Source organism: Notothenia rossii (assembly GCF_949606895.1).
Source record: "Notothenia rossii genome assembly, chromosome: 5".
Classification (NCBI taxonomy): Eukaryota; Metazoa; Chordata; class Actinopteri; order Perciformes; family Nototheniidae; genus Notothenia; species Notothenia rossii.
In genome coordinates, this window is record NC_136903.1 from 16,240,132 (window position 1) to 16,257,410 (window position 17,279).

The 17,279-nt window shown below is 40.5% G+C and overlaps 2 protein-coding genes across 5 annotated transcripts; one reads left to right on the top strand and one right to left on the bottom strand.

The window, feature by feature from the left end:
* The first annotated feature begins 4,251 nt into the window (after positions 1-4,251).
* On the top strand, positions 4,252-6,039 carry LOC307038390 (beta-1,3-galactosyl-O-glycosyl-glycoprotein beta-1,6-N-acetylglucosaminyltransferase 3-like). The gene has a single exon (XM_079679775.1). It carries the CDS (start codon positions 4,764-4,766, stop codon positions 6,033-6,035), a length of 1,272 nt encoding a protein of 423 aa, XP_079535901.1. The 5' UTR covers positions 4,252-4,763; the 3' UTR covers positions 6,036-6,039.
* A 437-nt stretch (positions 6,040-6,476) lies between these two features.
* On the bottom strand, positions 6,477-16,933 carry bnip2 (BCL2 interacting protein 2). Of its 4 annotated transcripts, XM_079680784.1 has the most exons (12): positions 15,699-16,933; positions 12,667-12,762; positions 12,463-12,530; positions 11,919-12,095; positions 10,188-10,370; positions 9,969-10,071; positions 9,755-9,886; positions 9,555-9,641; positions 9,359-9,457; positions 8,477-8,512; positions 7,778-7,796; positions 6,477-7,193 (listed from the first exon to the last, which is right to left on the bottom strand). In XM_079680784.1, the coding sequence occupies exons 1-11, from the start codon at positions 16,064-16,066 to the stop codon at positions 7,784-7,786; spliced, it is 1,362 nt and encodes a 453-aa protein (XP_079536910.1). In that variant the 5' UTR covers positions 16,067-16,933; the 3' UTR covers positions 6,477-7,193; positions 7,778-7,783. The 4 variants fall into 4 exon arrangements, with proteins under 4 accessions (XP_079536910.1, XP_079536907.1, XP_079536909.1 ...); XM_079680781.1 differs by lacking the exon at positions 7,778-7,796; XM_079680783.1 differs by lacking the exon at positions 7,778-7,796 and having other exon boundaries at positions 12,502-12,530; positions 15,699-16,931.
* Between the last annotated feature and the right edge of the window lie 346 nt (positions 16,934-17,279).

Consider the following 17,279-nt stretch of genomic DNA (forward strand, 5'->3'; position numbering starts at 1 on the left):
CTGTCCAGAGGACCGTCATTGACACCCTCCATCAGGAGGGTAAGACACAAAAAGAAATTTCTCAAAGAGCAAGCTGTTCACAGAGTGCAGTTTCAAAGCACATCCACAAAAAGTCTGTTGGAAGGGGGAAATGTGGCAGGAAACGCTGCACAACCAAGAGAGATGACCGCAGCCTTAACAGCATTGTGAAGAAGAGTCGCTTCCAGAATTTGGGGGAGCTTCAAAGACAGTGGACTGAAGCTGGAGTCCAGGTATCAAAAGTCACTGTTCACAGACGTGTCCGGGAAATGGGCTACAATAGCCGTATTCTCATGGTCAAGCCACTTCTGAACTCAAGACAACGGAAGAGGCGTCTGACTTGGGCTAAGGAAAAGAAGCACTGGACAGTTGCACAGTGGTCCAAAGTCCTCTTTTCAGACGAAAGCAAGTTTTGTATTTCATTTGGAAGTCAAGGCGCCAGAGTCTGGAGAAAGGCTGGAGAGGAGCAAAATCCAAGTTGCTTGAAATCCAGTGTGAAGTTCCCACAGTCAGCGATGGTTTGGGGAGCCATGTCAGCTGCTGGTGTTGGTCCACTGTGTTTCATCAAGCCCAGAGTAAATGCAGCTGTGTACCAAGAGATTTTAGAGCACTGCATGCTTCCGTCTGCTGAAAAGCTCTATGGAGATGAGGAATTCATTTTCCAGCATGATCTGGCACCTGCCCACAGTGCCAAAACCACCAGTAACTGGTGTACTGACCATGGCATTACTGTCCTCGATTGGCCTGCAAATTCCCCTGACCTGAACCCCATAGAGAATATGTGGGGTATTGTGAAGAAGAAGCTGAAAGACACCAGACCCAACAATGCTAATGAGCTAAAGGCCGCTATTGAAGCATCCTGGGCATCCATAACACCTCAGCAATGCCACAGGCTGATTGCCTCCATGCCACGCCGCATTGATGCAGTAATCCGTGCAAAAGGATTCCCAACCAAGTACTGAGTGCATTAATGGACATTTTCAAATGTTTGATTGTGTTTTGCTGTTATAAATCTTTTTTTTTTACTTGGTCTGAGGAACTATTCTAATTTTTTGAGATAGGATTTTTGAGTTTTCTTAAGCTGTATGCCATAATCAGCAATATTAAAATAATAAAAGGCTTGCAATATTTCAGTTGATTTGTAATGAATCCAGAATGTATGACATTTTTGTTTTTTTAATTGCATTACAGAAAATAAAGAACTTTATCACAATATTCTAATTTTCTGAGACAGTCCTGTACATGCAGAATTAGACAGTAATGGCGCGTTTCCACAACACGGCCTCGCTCGTTAGGACTGGCTCACTTCGTTAGGACTGGCTCGCTCGTTAGGACTGGCTCACTTTATGGCTCGTCTCCATGACAGTTTAGGAACTGGGGAAGTATCTATAGTAACGCAGTGTAGGCGGAGCGATCGGCTTTTTGGCGGGCGGAGCGACGCTTCTTAAAACAGCCGTGACGTCATCTTCAATGCGACACAACACACAACAATGGAGGATGTGGAAGCCATCGTTCGCTTGTTTCTTGCTGTGTGGATTCTTATCACAAGAAAGAGGAAACAGTTGGTTCGAAAGAAGTGGCGTATAGCAAGACGAGGTATACAAGAAGCTGACGCGAGAGTTTTGGCAGGCCAACAACGCCGCAGTGACTACAGGACGACTCCAATCACTACTTCTTCTTCTACACTACAAAGCTACTTGGTAAGCTAACGTTCGCTAACTAGCAATGTTTTTAGACTCACGCACCCTATACGACCAAAGTGTTTCAAGTATTTAATTAATTGTAGCTACCACTTTTACGTATTAAAATATGTATGCTTTTGTTTGTGTATTTCAGATTTTACGTCGCCGCCTTAGACCATGTGTTTGGATGCTCGACCGAGCTACCGAGTGGTGGGATGTGATTCTTCCACCTTTCACACACACTCAGCGGGTGGAGAACTTCAGGATGTCTGAGGAAACATACACCTACCTGTGCAACAAAAAGGGACATTTCTGGAATGTGTTTGCAGGAATGCCTGGGAGCTTGCATGACGCTCGGGTTTTGAGACTGTCTTCATTGTGGGAGTTGGCCAGTCGTGGCAACCACTTTCCACCTTGCACCAGGAACATTGGTGGGGTGAATGCTGGCTATTACATCCTGGGAGACAATGCCTATCCCTTGCAAAACTGGCTCTTAAAACCCTTCGCTGACACTGGACGGCTGACAGAAGAACATGTGAGTGACATACAACAAGAAAATTAAAGACAGAAATATTCTTTGACAAATAGTTCAATTAAAAGCAGCGACAAAAAGAAAAGTCTTCAGCCTGGATTTAAAGGTAGTAAGAGTTGCAGCGGACCTGCAGGTTTCTGGGAGTTTGTTCCAGATATTTGGAGCATAATAACTGAACGCTGCTTTAGCATGTTTAGTTCTGACTCTGGGGACAGAAAGCTGACCAGTCCCTGAAGAACTGAGAGATCTGGATGGTTCATAATTTAGCAGGAGGTCAGAAATGTATTTTGGGCCTAAACCATTCAGTGCTTTATAAACCAGCAGCAGTATTTTGAAATCAATTATTTGACACACAGGAAGCCAGTGTAAAGACTTCAGAACAGGAGTGATGTGATCCACTTTCTTAGTGTCAGTTAGGACTCGAGCAGCGGCATTCTGAATCAGCTGAAGCTTTCTAATAGATTTTTTAGTGAGACCTGTGAAGACACCATTGCAGTAGTCCAGTCTACTGAAGATAAAAGCATGGACACGTTTTTCCAAATCCTGCTGTGACATTAGTCTTTTAATCCTAGATATGTTCTTTAGGTGATAGTAAGCTGATTTAGTAACTGTTTTAATGTGACTGTTGAAACTCAGGTCAGAGTCCATGACTACTCCTAGATTTCTGGCTTTATCAGTTGTTTTGAACATTGCAGACTGAAGCTCAGCGCTAACTTTTATACGTTCTGCCTTGGCTCCAAAAACCATTACCTCAGTTTTATCTTTGTTTAATTGGAGAAAGTTCTGACACATCCAGTCATTGATTTGTTCAGTGCACTTACTCAGAATTTGAATTGGAGCATACTCTCGTGGTGAAATTGTTACGTAAATGTGTGTGTCATCTGCATAGCTATGGTAACTTATTTTGTTGTTCTTCATTATCTGAGCCAGTGGTAGCATGTAGACGTTAGAGAGAAGAGACCCCAAGATGGAGCCTTGAGGTACCCCACATGTCATATTTGTCAACTCAGATGTGTAGTTATCTATAGAAACAAAGTTGTTTCTGTCCTTTAAGTAGGTTTCAAACCAATGGAGAAACAATGTAACTGTTTCCGAAAGTCCCACGCAGTTTTCCAGTCGGTCTAGTAATATGTTGTGGTCAACAGTGTCAAACGCAGCACTGAGATCTAATAATACTAACACTGAAGTTCTGCCACTGTCTGTGTTTAAGTAGATGTCACTGAAGACCTTTACAAGAGCAGTCTCAGTGCTGTGGTTTGGACGAAAGCCTGACTGGAACACATCAAAACAGTTATTTAAATGCAAGAAGTTACTCAACGGTTTAAAAACAACTTTTTCAATGATTTTACCTAGAGGTTTGATATTGGGCCTGTAGGCTGTAATTGTTCATTACTGAAGCATTTTTTAAGAGCGGTTTAATGACTGCAGTTTTCAGGGCCTGTGGAAAGATACCTGAGTGAAGAGATTTTTTTACTATATGAAGTAGATCTGAGGCCATGCAACGAAAAACCTCTTTGAAAAATCCTGTTTGAATAATATCAAGGCAGCAGGAGGAGGATTTCAGAAGTTGAATAATGCCCTCTAGGTTTTTATCATTAATCTGATGGAATTGTGTCATGGTGTTTGAATTGATATTAGGTGGACATAGAGACAACACATTTGCTGTACCTGATACAGAGGCACTGACTGCTTGTCTGATTTTCTGAATTTTGTCAGTGAAGAAGGAGGCAAATTCATTGCACGCCCTGGTGGATAGAAATTCAGAGGCTACTGACACTGGGGGGTTAGTTAGTCTATCGACGGTAGCAAACAAAGCACGTGCGTTGTTTTTGTTTTTGGTAATGATGTCAGAGAAGAAAGAATGTCGTGCGTTTTTGAATTCCAAATTATAAAGGCCAAGTCTCTCTTTATAGATTTCAAAGTGAACCTGGAGATTTGTTTTTCGCTACCTGCGTTCAGCTTTTCGACATTCTCTTTTTTCTATTTTCACGGTCATGGCCTTTCTCCATGGAGATATTTTCTTGCCAGACACTTCCTTTACCTTAGTTGGAGCAATGGCATCGATAACATTTTTATTTTTTGAATTAAAATGATCTACTAGCTCATTTACAGAGATGTTAGCAGGGTCGAGTGTGGAAGAAAAATTCTTCGCGTCTCTGCTTCTGTGATTTTGGTGGGCGTCGTTGAGGGGGGGGGAGTAAAGGACATGCTGCCAACCCTGCGTATCGTCTTCATGCGGTCATCGAACTGCAGGGGGGAGGGCGAGGGTGAAAGGGTGAGCGGAGAGTAGAGATAGCTGGGGGATGAATGAAGAGTATCCTCAAAGGCGTTGACAGGGGGGGTGACGGGCAGTGGAGATTCCTCCATTTGTGTATAGGTCTCCCATAATCAGAACATTCCTCAGGCGGGTGCAGCGATACTTCTTCAGGGTTTTCTTCGCGATGTGTTGTGTCTTTCATTAGATGTACCTGTCAAACTTTAGCTTGCAGTGAAGCAAAGGTCACCGATGCTGAAGTGACTACAGCCAAGGAATGGCAAGGTTTTTTATTCGCCTGACTTTGAGGACCCTCTCTCTCATCCTCATAGGTACTTTGCTTTCATTTTTCCTTTGGAAAACTGACTCCAACAAGCAGTCGTTGTCTGATCTCAGAATACCACAGCAGTTTGTTACTGACCTGCCTGGCTGCTCGGCTATTATCAGTGGAGACATTACCGGCAAGAAAAAACAATTAGAAGTGCTTTTGGGATCCAGGAAAAGACAGAAAGTACTAACTGAGGACTTCTACCTTAACGTGACAAAGGACTGTCCAGCTTACCTTAAACAGAGAGGTTTCATTACATCACCCCTCAGTGAAGAAGAAAATGATTTTCCCATTGCCTACTCAATGGTTATTCATGAAAAGATTGAGATGTTTGAGCGTCTTCTAAAAGCTATTTACACTCCTCAGAATATCTACTGTGTGCATGTGGATCAGAAATCCTCTGAAGACTTTCCGAAGGGAGTGAAGGCAATTGTTTCCTGCCTTCCTAATGTGTTTCTAGCCAGTAGGTTAGAACGTGTGTTTTATGCCTCATGGTCCCGAGTGCAGGCGGATTTGAACTGCATGAAAGATCTGCTGAACTCACACATCCAGTGGAGGTACCTGCTAAACACCTGCGGGGCCGACTTTCCCATCAAAACCAACAGGGAAATGGTTCAGGCTCTAAAAGCCCTAAACGGGAGAAACAGCATGGAGACAGAGGCCACCAATAACTACAAGAAAGCTCGCTGGCAGTATCATCACAATGTTAATGGCACTGTCGTAAGGACTGATGTGAAGAAAAGTCCCCCACCTATTAGCAGCCCTATGTTCATGGGAAATGCTTACTTTGTGGTCACGAGAGCCTTTGTGAAGCATGTGATGCAGGACAGAGAGGCTCAGAAGCTATTGGAGTGGGAGAGGGACACTTACAGCCCCGATGAGAGCCTGTGGGCGACCCTGCAGAGGATGCCCTCCGTTCCAGGATCGATCCCTGCCAACATCAAGTATGATGAGTCAGACATGCAAGCCATCGCTCGCGTGGTGAAGTGGGGCTATCATGCAGGCAGTATAAAAGATGGCGCCCCGTACGATCATTGCACCGGTGCTTACAGAAGATCAGTGTGTGTGTACGGCGCTGGAGACCTCGCCTGGCTCCTTCAACAACATCACCTCTTTGCAAATAAGTTTGATCCTGAGGTTGATGACATCGCTATTAGGTGTCTGGAGTCAGTTCTGCGGTTTAAGATGTTAGGACATGACATGGTAACAGATCACTTCTAACAATTTGTAAGGCTTAATCATCTAACATGTATAATATTTTAACAGTTTATATTTAATACAGGTTATTACGTTATACGTTTATTTTTATATTGCCATTATTTAACTGAAATGTCTTGATTCATTCTCTATTAATTATCTTCAAGATACTATCTGTCTTGTCATGTTTTTTATGAATGTGGCTGTTATTGTCAGTATATTGAAATGATGATAAACTCCAACTTCAATGAAATCGGTATTTGTGGTGCCATCTAGTGGAGTCTAAGTGGATGAGATAAAGAAGGTAAAAACAGTACAGTAGTATCTAAAGCAAACCAATTGAATTGATTGAAGTAACGTGAATATAATTATTTTTCAAACATATTTTGGTGATTCTTTTTTTACCTCAAATGCTGTCATTTACCTACCTATCTTGTATGAAATAAAAAGAAATACAAAACATGATGAAATCCATGACTTTACTTGGAGGAAATGTTACATTAAGACCTACATCTTTGCTTCAGATTATTGCTCTCACAAATGTTCTCCCTCACAACTCAAAGGGCACATTCTGAGTGAAGGGCAAAAAATAAAACTTTATTTTCCCCCAGGCAGGATTTTGATAGAGAACGTCAGCAGTGAAAAGTGAAAAAGGTGCTGTCAACACGTGTTCAATGAAATGCTACTCAACGGGTCAGAGACCTAAAATGCAGTTTAAAATCAGAGCAACCATAAAAATATATTAATTTCTCTCCTTTGTCACCTTTTGAATATAAATATATATTTAAATGTAATAAAGCAGAACATGCATCAATCATTTGTAACAGAGTGCCTTACATAACGTGTAGATACACCAGTAACTAGGGGACACCAATAAGCTAAGTTGGACATGATATATTGGCAGTAAATAAAAATAAGATTAAAAACATTTCAGACAGCAAGTGGAAGAACGCTGAAGATCAAGCTGTGAAAAGTCCCCCGATGTAACAGGCAGCACAGTTTCAAAAAGGCACTTCATGATGCAAACAAGTCTTCAGTCACGATGCCCAGAACATAAACATACGAGTGGCTGTTTGAAACATTCTCCGTCGTTTTCCTCCTCCACATCGTGTGGGCCAGCAGGGTCACTCTGGAACAGCAGCCGCTGCGATCTCCACTTTGCCGTGCGCGTCCTGGTCGATTCTGCAGGGAAATTCAACAGTGATCAGAAACCTGTGCTACTGGGATGACAGGTCATATAACAAGACATTACATTACAAGATAACCGATATGTAAAATAAAAACAGGCTGCCCTGCAACAGAAACGTTTTTATATTATGACATACTGAAATGTGATCATTGCCTCTACACCATTACCAAATGGACTTTTTAGTATGAGAGAATATTTCATTTTTCACTTAAAGGTTTAACTTACTAGACTTACCATCTGCATACAGATACAGTAAATGCCTTACTTACACCCTTACTTTGATAAGCCACAACATAACTGCAATTCAATAACCCCCTTGTCTGTGCTTATCAGTATAGTAGAAAAAAGTCTGTGTGCATGAGGGTAAGGTTTGCGGTAGTTACTAAACATCAGCAAGGAGTGGGTATGCAGTGAGTCATGCAGAGAGCTGTGAGAGAGGACAAGCCCAGTGTTCAGTGAGAGAGTTATCGAGTGATTCCGTGTGAGGACATGGTTACAGTGCAAAATACAACACCACAGTGACAAAGACTTCCCTGTAGGTCCACCCCACCAGTCGTACAAATATGAACAAACTTACCCAAGATCAAATTCTAAACCTGGTTTTTAAAAAGACACATGCAAAGTAAGATCTACTTGAGGCCCCAACTTTAATATCAGAAAGCAGCAATGCAATTATTTAGCTGGAAAAGTATGTGCTGGACATAAATCAATGATTCAGTGTCTGTACCTTGTACTGTAACCTTTGGTGTGCAATAGGCTACTAAGGGTACATGATATGTTTTAACAACATACAGATCGCTGATATTAAATTGAGGCAAGAATAGAGAACATATAAACATGGATTTTGAAATAGGATTGGCTCAGAAATTAGATTAAGTTGGTTAAATAATGACCAAGCCACCTATTTCTGGAAACCAATCAAGCTTCTCAGTTTGCTATTGAGTGAACATCCTTAATCCACTGAGGGGAAAATGTGGGACATTTAGAGAGGACAGCAAATCATCCAACTACAAACATTCGGGATAGAACGAAGTGTATTGTTGCATTTTTGAAAGCCAATCAAGCTTCTCAGTTTGCTATTGAGTGAACATCCTTAATCCACTGAGAGGAAAATGTGGGACATTTAGAGAGGAAGCAAATCATCCAACTACAAACATTCGGGACAGAACGAAGTGTATTGTTTCATTTTTGAAAGCCAACGGATCATTTTGTTGTTAGTTTGTGAATTGCAAAACAACAAAGTGCTGAGACTGACCCTGGTTGTAAGTGTATATACCTTTTACGGCTTTTCCTATTTTTTTCTTCGTCAAACCTTAAGAGGGGGCAGGGAAATGGAGTTAAGGAAAAAAGAATAACAGCCAACAGCAACCAGACATCCAAAAAGAGCAAACACATTTGGTAAAGAGATGAATTTGCATTGAAGCTTTTACAAAAGCCACATGGAAACTAGGCCCGCATCAGGTAAAGTAGAAAATACAGCATGAGCTCAATAATGATGCAGAACAGCGAAGGTCAACCAGAGGAAAATAAAAATTCTTTGATAGCTGTTTATGGGAAAAAACAAAATCTACATTTTCTAGTAATGTTGATACTTGTTGAAGGTTAAATAAACTCATGAGTGCACAAGGCTATACTGTTCTCTGATTAAATCTTAGTAGCTTGCATTTGGATCTCTTCTAGTAAGTCAGTCTTAAAATCCCCGCCATCTTGTCTATACTGGCCATACAGGAAAAGCTAAATGTTACTGTGGCACCACCTACAGATGAAATCCAACAACAGTCTGCAGAATCAGCCAGATAATAGGGGGAAAAGCAAGGGACATGACGTTTTTTTCTTTTAATGTGTTCAAATATATATTATTTTTTTAAGCACAGTAGGGCCTGGATTACATCTGTAAAGGTAAATACATGTCAAATTACTTCTACTGGTGGAGTCAGGTTTTTTCAAATGTATAATTTCAAGTATTGCTTCATTGCACAGCTGTAAGATCTGTGGTCACCAGGTTCACTTCATATGGAAACAAAATGTCTTCCCTCAACAGAGAACCACCCTATGTAAACATAACAACGCTCGTGTATCATATACAAAACATGTTGCCATATCCCAGAAGGTCTGATTTGGCTTGAAAAGTGCGTGTGTTTGAGTGGACTGTACTTACTCTTTGATACAATCTGGTATGGACACATACTCCATTGGAACCAGTTCTGCTAGGTCTGTCAAGCTGAACACATACTGGAGTTTCTGACTAAATTTGGTGCTGTCAAAAAAGAAAAAGGGGAAATGTCAGAATCTAAAAGGTTACCAGAGTGAATCTTAATTTAATAATTTTAGTGACTTTAAACATTATAAATGACCTTATGAAAGGTTTTGTGAGTGCCAGCAGCGTGCGAATAAACCAGGAGGGATGAACGATTATCAAAGACTTCAAGTTCTTCCTTAACCTGTACAGAAAGGGAGGGAAATAGACAACATGTCATCACATATTAGATACAACTGTCTGAGGATTGGCCTGATGCTCTGCTTGTTTCTGAGTGTGACGTTCACTCCGACTGACCTCCTGTCAATCTGCTGATAACACTTTCTGAGCCAGCCGACAGTTGGCATCTTTTTCCTTGAGGTGGCTCCGTTCAAATACACAATCATATAGTTCTCGGCAACCAAAAGTTCAAGTGTGCCGATGACATACCTGCAGGAAACAGGGAAATAGCATTAGTGCTGGATCCAAATGGTTTGCTCACAAGGCCAGAAGAAATCAAATAAACACTCACTTGAATAAATTGTCCATGATGTATCTGTAATTTGGTTGACTGCTTTCAGGCATATAGCACACAGCGAACACAATTATGGCATTCAAACCGTCTCCATAGTAACCTACAGTGAAAAATCAAACATGAAAAATGTATGTTTCAGTATCAAAACACTGTTTTCATTGTCAAAAAAGTTCACAGACTGTTCATTTCCATCAGTTTATTATTTATGCCACTGACCTCCATGGCTGATAACCCTCTTGTAAGGTTCGATGGCCTTCATGTCCACTCTGTGTTCCTGGTCTCCGATGCGAAACACCCTCCAGCGCCGACCCTCCTCCCTCTCCTCCGAGGCGGAGTACTCCTGGACGGACTCCATGCCCTTCTGTAGGACTTCTGTGGTTTTCGGCTTGGGGAGGTCATCTGAAGGAGAGGGGGCATTTTTAAACCCACAGCCTGGAGGCTACACACACAGTGGATGGGATTGTGTCAGGTGTAATCAAAGCAGACGGACCTGTCTGATCTTTTCAAATGTTTAGATCACTCAATTTATTCATAGTTTACATTTTCAATAACATGCATTGTAATCATTGGAAATTAAGATTGCATAACATTTTCTGCTTTTACTTTTTGCATCTGGGCTGCATGCTTTCTCTCTGAATCAACACCAACAATCAAATCTCAACTTCCATGTCTCCCTTTCACTTGAGGTCAACATTTACAAATACCTGACACCATTTCCTGGGAGAAAACCTGTAATTGTTCCCTGCATGTGAAATAAATATGTCGTGCAAATACTGATTATTTTTGTACGTCTTTTGTAGAATATATAGGTGCATGATGTGCACAATGTCTTATACCATGCATCATCTAGACACCAAGTAAATGTTTAAAATATCATAGGTCAAGCATGCAAAAAGCTAAATAAAATAAAAGGCGAATAGTGCAACCAAATCACATCAACACACTTGTATAAGGATCTCTGTAAGCAGTTCATCAGAAATCAGTTGTCTCCTTTAGAGCACTGTACTCATACTCAAATTTAGCATGGACATGCATGGTACAAGGTTTATAAAATAAACTACCAAATGAATAGTAATCAAAAAATATATTTTAGGTGGTAAAATGCCAAATGTATTGCATCACCAATTAAAGGCCAATTCAATTTGGCATAATTTGGGTGCTATATTGTATTAATTAACTGTCATTTCCTGTTTGTGACACAGCAAATGACAAATAACCAAATAGCAGGTGTAAGCAGGTGTTAAAATGGCTAGTTTGTGATAACTGCAGCATTACTGTGCAGATTGAACTTGATTGATTGTTCACTCAACGCATTTCAAGGAAAAAAAAAGACATGCATATAAACAATAACTGAAATGAAGTTTATGAAACACAAAACCTCCCCATGATTTGTTGAACAACAGACAACAAAACAAAATCGGGACAATATGGCTTGATTGACTCGTGGTTCGGCAGAACAAAATGGGGGCTGTCCAGAAGACCTTACCACACGGGAGAGAGAAACCTGTTGCTGGCCTGCAGCCTGTTTCCAGGCTGAGAAGGGAAACACTGCTTCAAAGTGAAAAAGAGGAAGGCAGCATTGCGGAAACAGAAAAACGACAAAGCACATTTTAACTACACTGAAGGCAGTCAGCTGCCGACCCCATATATGTGCAATCAGGAAGGAAATAAAAACAAAGACAATAGAACCCAGAAATAAAATGCTGGACTGATAACACATTTGATCCTGTGTTAAAAGCCAATAGAGAAAGGAGAGTACTTATTTTCCTAAAAAAATGACACATCTGTAGACTTCATCTTGATCCAATTTAAAGGCATCTTTGCACCTCCTTCTTCATCAAGTCAATCTAAAATGAACTCTTTGAACTTTCAGTGTTACTTAAACAAACTGGAACAAACGGGGTTAAAAACTGTAATTAGTATCCTGTCATGATACAAACTTCTTACCTTCCCATTCAAACTCATTACTGTTGTCTGATGGTGTGTCTATGTCATCGAGGTCCAGCTCTGTGCTCTCATCCAGGTCGTCGGAGAGGAGGGAGCCTTCGCTGCGGTCCAGAGTGAGACTGATGTCCGGAGCGGTGAGCTTCCTCTTTGCCTTCTTGCCATGATCCATTCCATAGCCTGGGGTGGAGGACAAACCAGCAGTGTTTATACTGTCTGTGAGAACAAGAGTCCATTCCTTCGTTCAGCTAAAACTAATATAAGGCTTCTTTTTTGTTTCAGTCATGATATCAAATAATCTCTTCCAACAGTACGGTCTTTCACTTCAATATTCCCTCTCACTGTCTGAGAGGATTCGCAGTAAAATCCAAATATTGTTAGATACCATTTTGTGTTTGATAACTCAGACTGATGATATTAGTTTTGGCTGAACTTAATAGAATGAACACGAGTATTATACTGACTAATACATCTCTGATCACAATGTGGATTTTAAGATATACTTGAAATTGTGTCCTCTTTAAAGCAATGCACTTTTTCTTATTACCGGGGTCTATCTCTTCAGAGGTTCCTGCAAAAAGCTCACCTTCCAGCTCCTCTTCCTCCGGTAGGGGCCTAATAATCAAACAGCAGGTGATAAAGCTTTCAGTAGGGTTATACTTCATGTGACTTTCAAAACACAAAGGTGTGAAACTAATCTGTGAACTATAATCCATATGTGATGAACAACATTTTGACCGATTGACAATACCGTGGAAAGTCCTCATCCTGCCACTCCTCCTTGAGTTCAACTCCTTCCATCCTTAGACGAGCTTCTGTTGTGGCAACTGACTCTTGGCGCTCCAAGCTGGAAATGGAAATCAAAAAAGGTTATACCATCTTTTAAGTGTAACAATCTCTAATTGCTAAAAGGCCCTCTTGTAATACACATGTAATAAGATCAAGAGCAGGGCCAGCAGAGATTATCCATGACAAACCAAACACATAATGAGTTGTCTTAGAAATACTGCTTGTGACTTGTAAAATACTCAAAGGATTATGGGGGAAGCAACGACCAGGAGTCAAAGGCAGTTTTTATTCTTGTCAGCAACTAAAACAGGGTAATGAATATGGATAATGATGGGGAGGCTACAAAACATTAGATACACCATAATAAAGTTGGATAAAAGCATATAATACTTAAAACAAGGTTAGGCATAATTTTCTGTTCTGCATCTTTTTCAATAATTCAATGGAGCAAAACACAAGAATCAAAATAGGTGTACTGACTTTCTCCCTGACACTTAAAATCAATAGGCTAGAGCCAACTCCTCAGTTTTCATTAGCAAAGGTTACAGTGACATGAACAAGCAATTTGTATCTTCACAGCTGGAAATACTGCTTAGCAAGAGTTTGGCTTTTAGGATAAACCTTATAGTTCTAATTAGAGATGTCCCGATCCCATCACCTGATCGGGGATCGGGATCTGTTTTTTTTTAAAATACTTTTATTTTATTTTGTATTCAATGTTACAAAACAAAAATGACCATGTTCAAGTCTTAAAGTCATCCTGAGGCCTTAGTTTTGGTTTCAAATTACACAACATCATGTATGTGTTGCTTCTTTGGGGCTTGTTTTCATAGACCTGGTTGCTTATTTCTCTCAAATCTGGCAACAGAGTGGGCAGGGCGCAGTGTCTAATTGTAGCAGTAAGCAAGTATGCTTTTTTTTTTCTCTTAATGCATTGCATAAAGATCGGGAAAAATTGGTATCGGCAAAATCAAATGATCGGAATCGGATCGGGAGCAAAAAAAGGTGCTCGGGACATCCCTAGTTCTAATGCATACTTTATAATAACAGCTTTCTGTTTTGGGGTTAACCCGATTTGTTACTTACGACCTTAGCATTACATTAGGTCAGCGAAACCCTGCTTATGTTCATATAAAAAACGTTATGTTTCTCCAGTCCTCACAAGATGACATGGGCTTTTTGACTTTTTGATCAAATATTTGATTATCTGATGAATCACGTTAATGCATGTTGATTGCATATCTCCTCTAGAGTTTCAGCTTCTAACTTGCCACATAATAAGATCACTGGCTTCTTGAAAAGCTTTTCAAGCTTGTATTAAAGGCTTAGTTTATAAACCATAAGGCCACTCACTAATGCGGACCATGGTCTCTGCATCTCTGCTGTACAGAGCTCCCTTTGATGCATTAATCACTTACACGGCCGTATTGGGCTTCCAGACACAAACACATTCTGGGTATTTGGTGCTCAACATTTCAAAAAAGTTGAGCTCTTTGCTTGTGTATAGATGTAATCCCCTAACATCTGAAATCCAACTGAGAGAGGTGCAGTGGAAGTGCCCCAGGAATGTGGTTTTCTTAAAGGACACCCTTGGATTGAAAGTGCCTCGAAAATCATCAGCTACTCTAGAGAGTCGGATGAAAAGGATGAATAACAGTGGTCATGGTTTCAAACATCTAGACAGGAATATTATGTGTTAACACATTATAATTATCTTCCTTGTCTTCACCTTTTCTTGCAGGAAAGGGTGGGGAACCATAAATATAAAAGTCTAGATATGAAGCCAGAAAACCGAAAACAGTTTGTGAACAGCTTATTCAAACTGTAAAGATTATTATTAACTACATTTTATATTTGTAGTCCTTGAGCACATTTTAGGGGACTTGTGATGTTTGAAATATCATGACGTGCATTAAAAATCGAACAAAAAAACTAATGAACATTTGCATGCCAATATTGACCCATATTCGTGATGTGTGTATTTAAACAAATATTCAAACAACATAATTCAGTTCTCTGACATCAATACAGTACAAGCTAGTAGGAACCATTGCAAGATGCCTGGAGTTACTCTGGCCCGGACCTGTTTACAAAAGCCTCTATAATGACCTAAGCTGTCTGTCTGATAAAGATCCAATCGGTCTGTTTTGGCTTTAGTGAAGCACTCTCTAGTCTAAATGTACAATTATTCACTACATAAAGATGCATATTATTCTAAATTAATGTATAAAAGGCAAATGCACAATATATAGAAGCCCCTTACAATTTTTAACGTAGATCAACACAGTGGTCCTTTGCAGGCGATGAATGTTTGTCAGAGGTCAGTGAAATGATGCTCTGTGGATGTAACGTTGGCTAACGGTCCACAGATGTTGTTTACTCATTACCTACAGAGGCTTAAGGCAACAACAAATACACCTGTACAATATCATCCGGTCCAAATATAGGCAATACACATACTACATTATGAGAGTTCCACTTTTTGTTGAGATGTTCAAGAAGTGTTAATTAACTCTATGGAAATGTTCGACATCATAGACTGGACTATGCGTGTCATTGTGTACACCACATTTAAAATGGAAATAAATGCCTTACCAGCCTCTAGCTTCTACTTTGCCTGTTGTTCTGGTCAAACAGCAAACACAGAAATGTCCCAGGGTTTAAAAAAAAGATATATCCTTCACTTTTAGTATTCAAGCCTGTTTTTAGACTAAGCATTTCATTTGAAAATAAATGATGTTAAGTTTATATTTGAAATCCACCATAGGGGTGTTCCTGAATCAGTTTAACATTTTTTGTTTTTGTTTTGTTTGGTACTGTATAAATGCTGGTCTTTTAAAAAACACCTTTGCAATCGAGTACACTCTCACTTGAACACAAGGCATCTGTCTCTAGAGAGAACAGTATGTTTGCAATGGATAGATGAAATCAGGAACTAGCTTATATAATTAAGTTGCCAACATGTAAACCACACTTAAAAATACACATACAGACCTTCCAATGGGTCCAGGGGGACAGCGGGGCTGGGGGAGGCTCACCGGGGTAGAGCTTCTCGCTCCCGGCTGTTCCTGCTCATTGTCTGGAGTTGTCCTTTCCTGTGGCGTACCTCTTGCTTTGGTTAGACTCTCTTGAAGTGCCTCTTCGCCATTTTCCACTGTAGACGTTGTGCTATTTTCTAATTCGTCTAGTTCCTCCTCATCACATTCTCCAGACACTCCAGAAGATGAAGGACTAGACGCATGTCTGTTTCCCAGCTCTTCAAGAGTCTTCCTGGGAGTGACAAAATCTGGGCTGCTTTTGTTTAAATTCATATCACCTACACCCTTCAGCACAGCTTCACTCTCAATAACTTCCGTTGCCATCAGTTTCTTCTGTTCACTAGAACCGCTAGAGCGGATCTGAGTGAAAGAGTCCGCCAATTAAAAGTTGAAACACCGGTTTGCTGGTTGAACTAAATCAGTTATAGAACTGCATCTGACTTGTAAACTTGTTTAAAGTTCGGGGCCAGCGTGCTAGCTCTCGTCCGCTATACAGCTAGCCAGAAGGACTGTTGTTGTTGACAGCTAGCTATCCCCACTAACAGCTATATTATTGACCAAAAAGTGTTATATGTCGCACAGGGTGGACAAATAGTCACCTTTTCCAAATGCGTCAGGGTGCGTGAAGACGGGACTCGAAAAAAGTGCTAGCTTTGCATAAGCAACGGTGCACAGTGTTCCTACTTATCAATTTCCTCCCTTCCTTCCTCCAAGTCAGAATGTTCTCCTGTGGACGTAACGTTAGTCACGCTAATGCTAGCATATGCGCTAGTTAGCTAGCTAACTAATTTAGCCACAGCAAAAGACTAGCTTATGTTGTCCACTTTGCACCGGCATTTATCCATAAAACCAAGCTAGTTGTCAACTACGACACAACGTTAGGACAACAGTCCCAAGGGTCCTTGTAAGGTGCAAGGTGAGTATCCACTGATTAAACTAGCCGGTAACGGCAGAAGACGGTTATTAGCTAACTAACCGGAGCATTCTGTTGTTGAGTTTTCAGCTAACGTCAGAGGAAGCGAGCGTGCTGTGGAGTTGCCAGTTGTGTTTCCTGCAGGTTAGTATCTAGACATTCTACCTTCACCTCTGAAACACTAAGCACACCAAGATATGGTATCTTTGTTTTTTAAATAAAATGTAGAATGAATCGTTTTCACCATCTGAATTATAACGTGCTTCAATGCCTCGTCGTCATCCTACTTTATTACAAATATTCACTTCTGTTCAGTTTCTCACGTCACATGTTTAAACGACCCAAACAAACGTCATAAAGTGCATTTCGCTCCAATTTTATTTCCAAACAGCTTGTATCAAGTTATTTTGGAATACGTCAATAGAGAATATATGAGTCCAAATAGTTCTGACTGATCTATCTAAAATTAGCAAACCTGGCACCCCTGCCAGATTTGGTCCTTCAAAACTGTCGAGGTGTCACAGCAGAATCTGCTAAACATGTAACTTCGATTTTCATTTTTCATTTTAATTCCCCATAAACATCAGCAATACATTGTCAACTGCATTTTGATTTCAGTTAAAG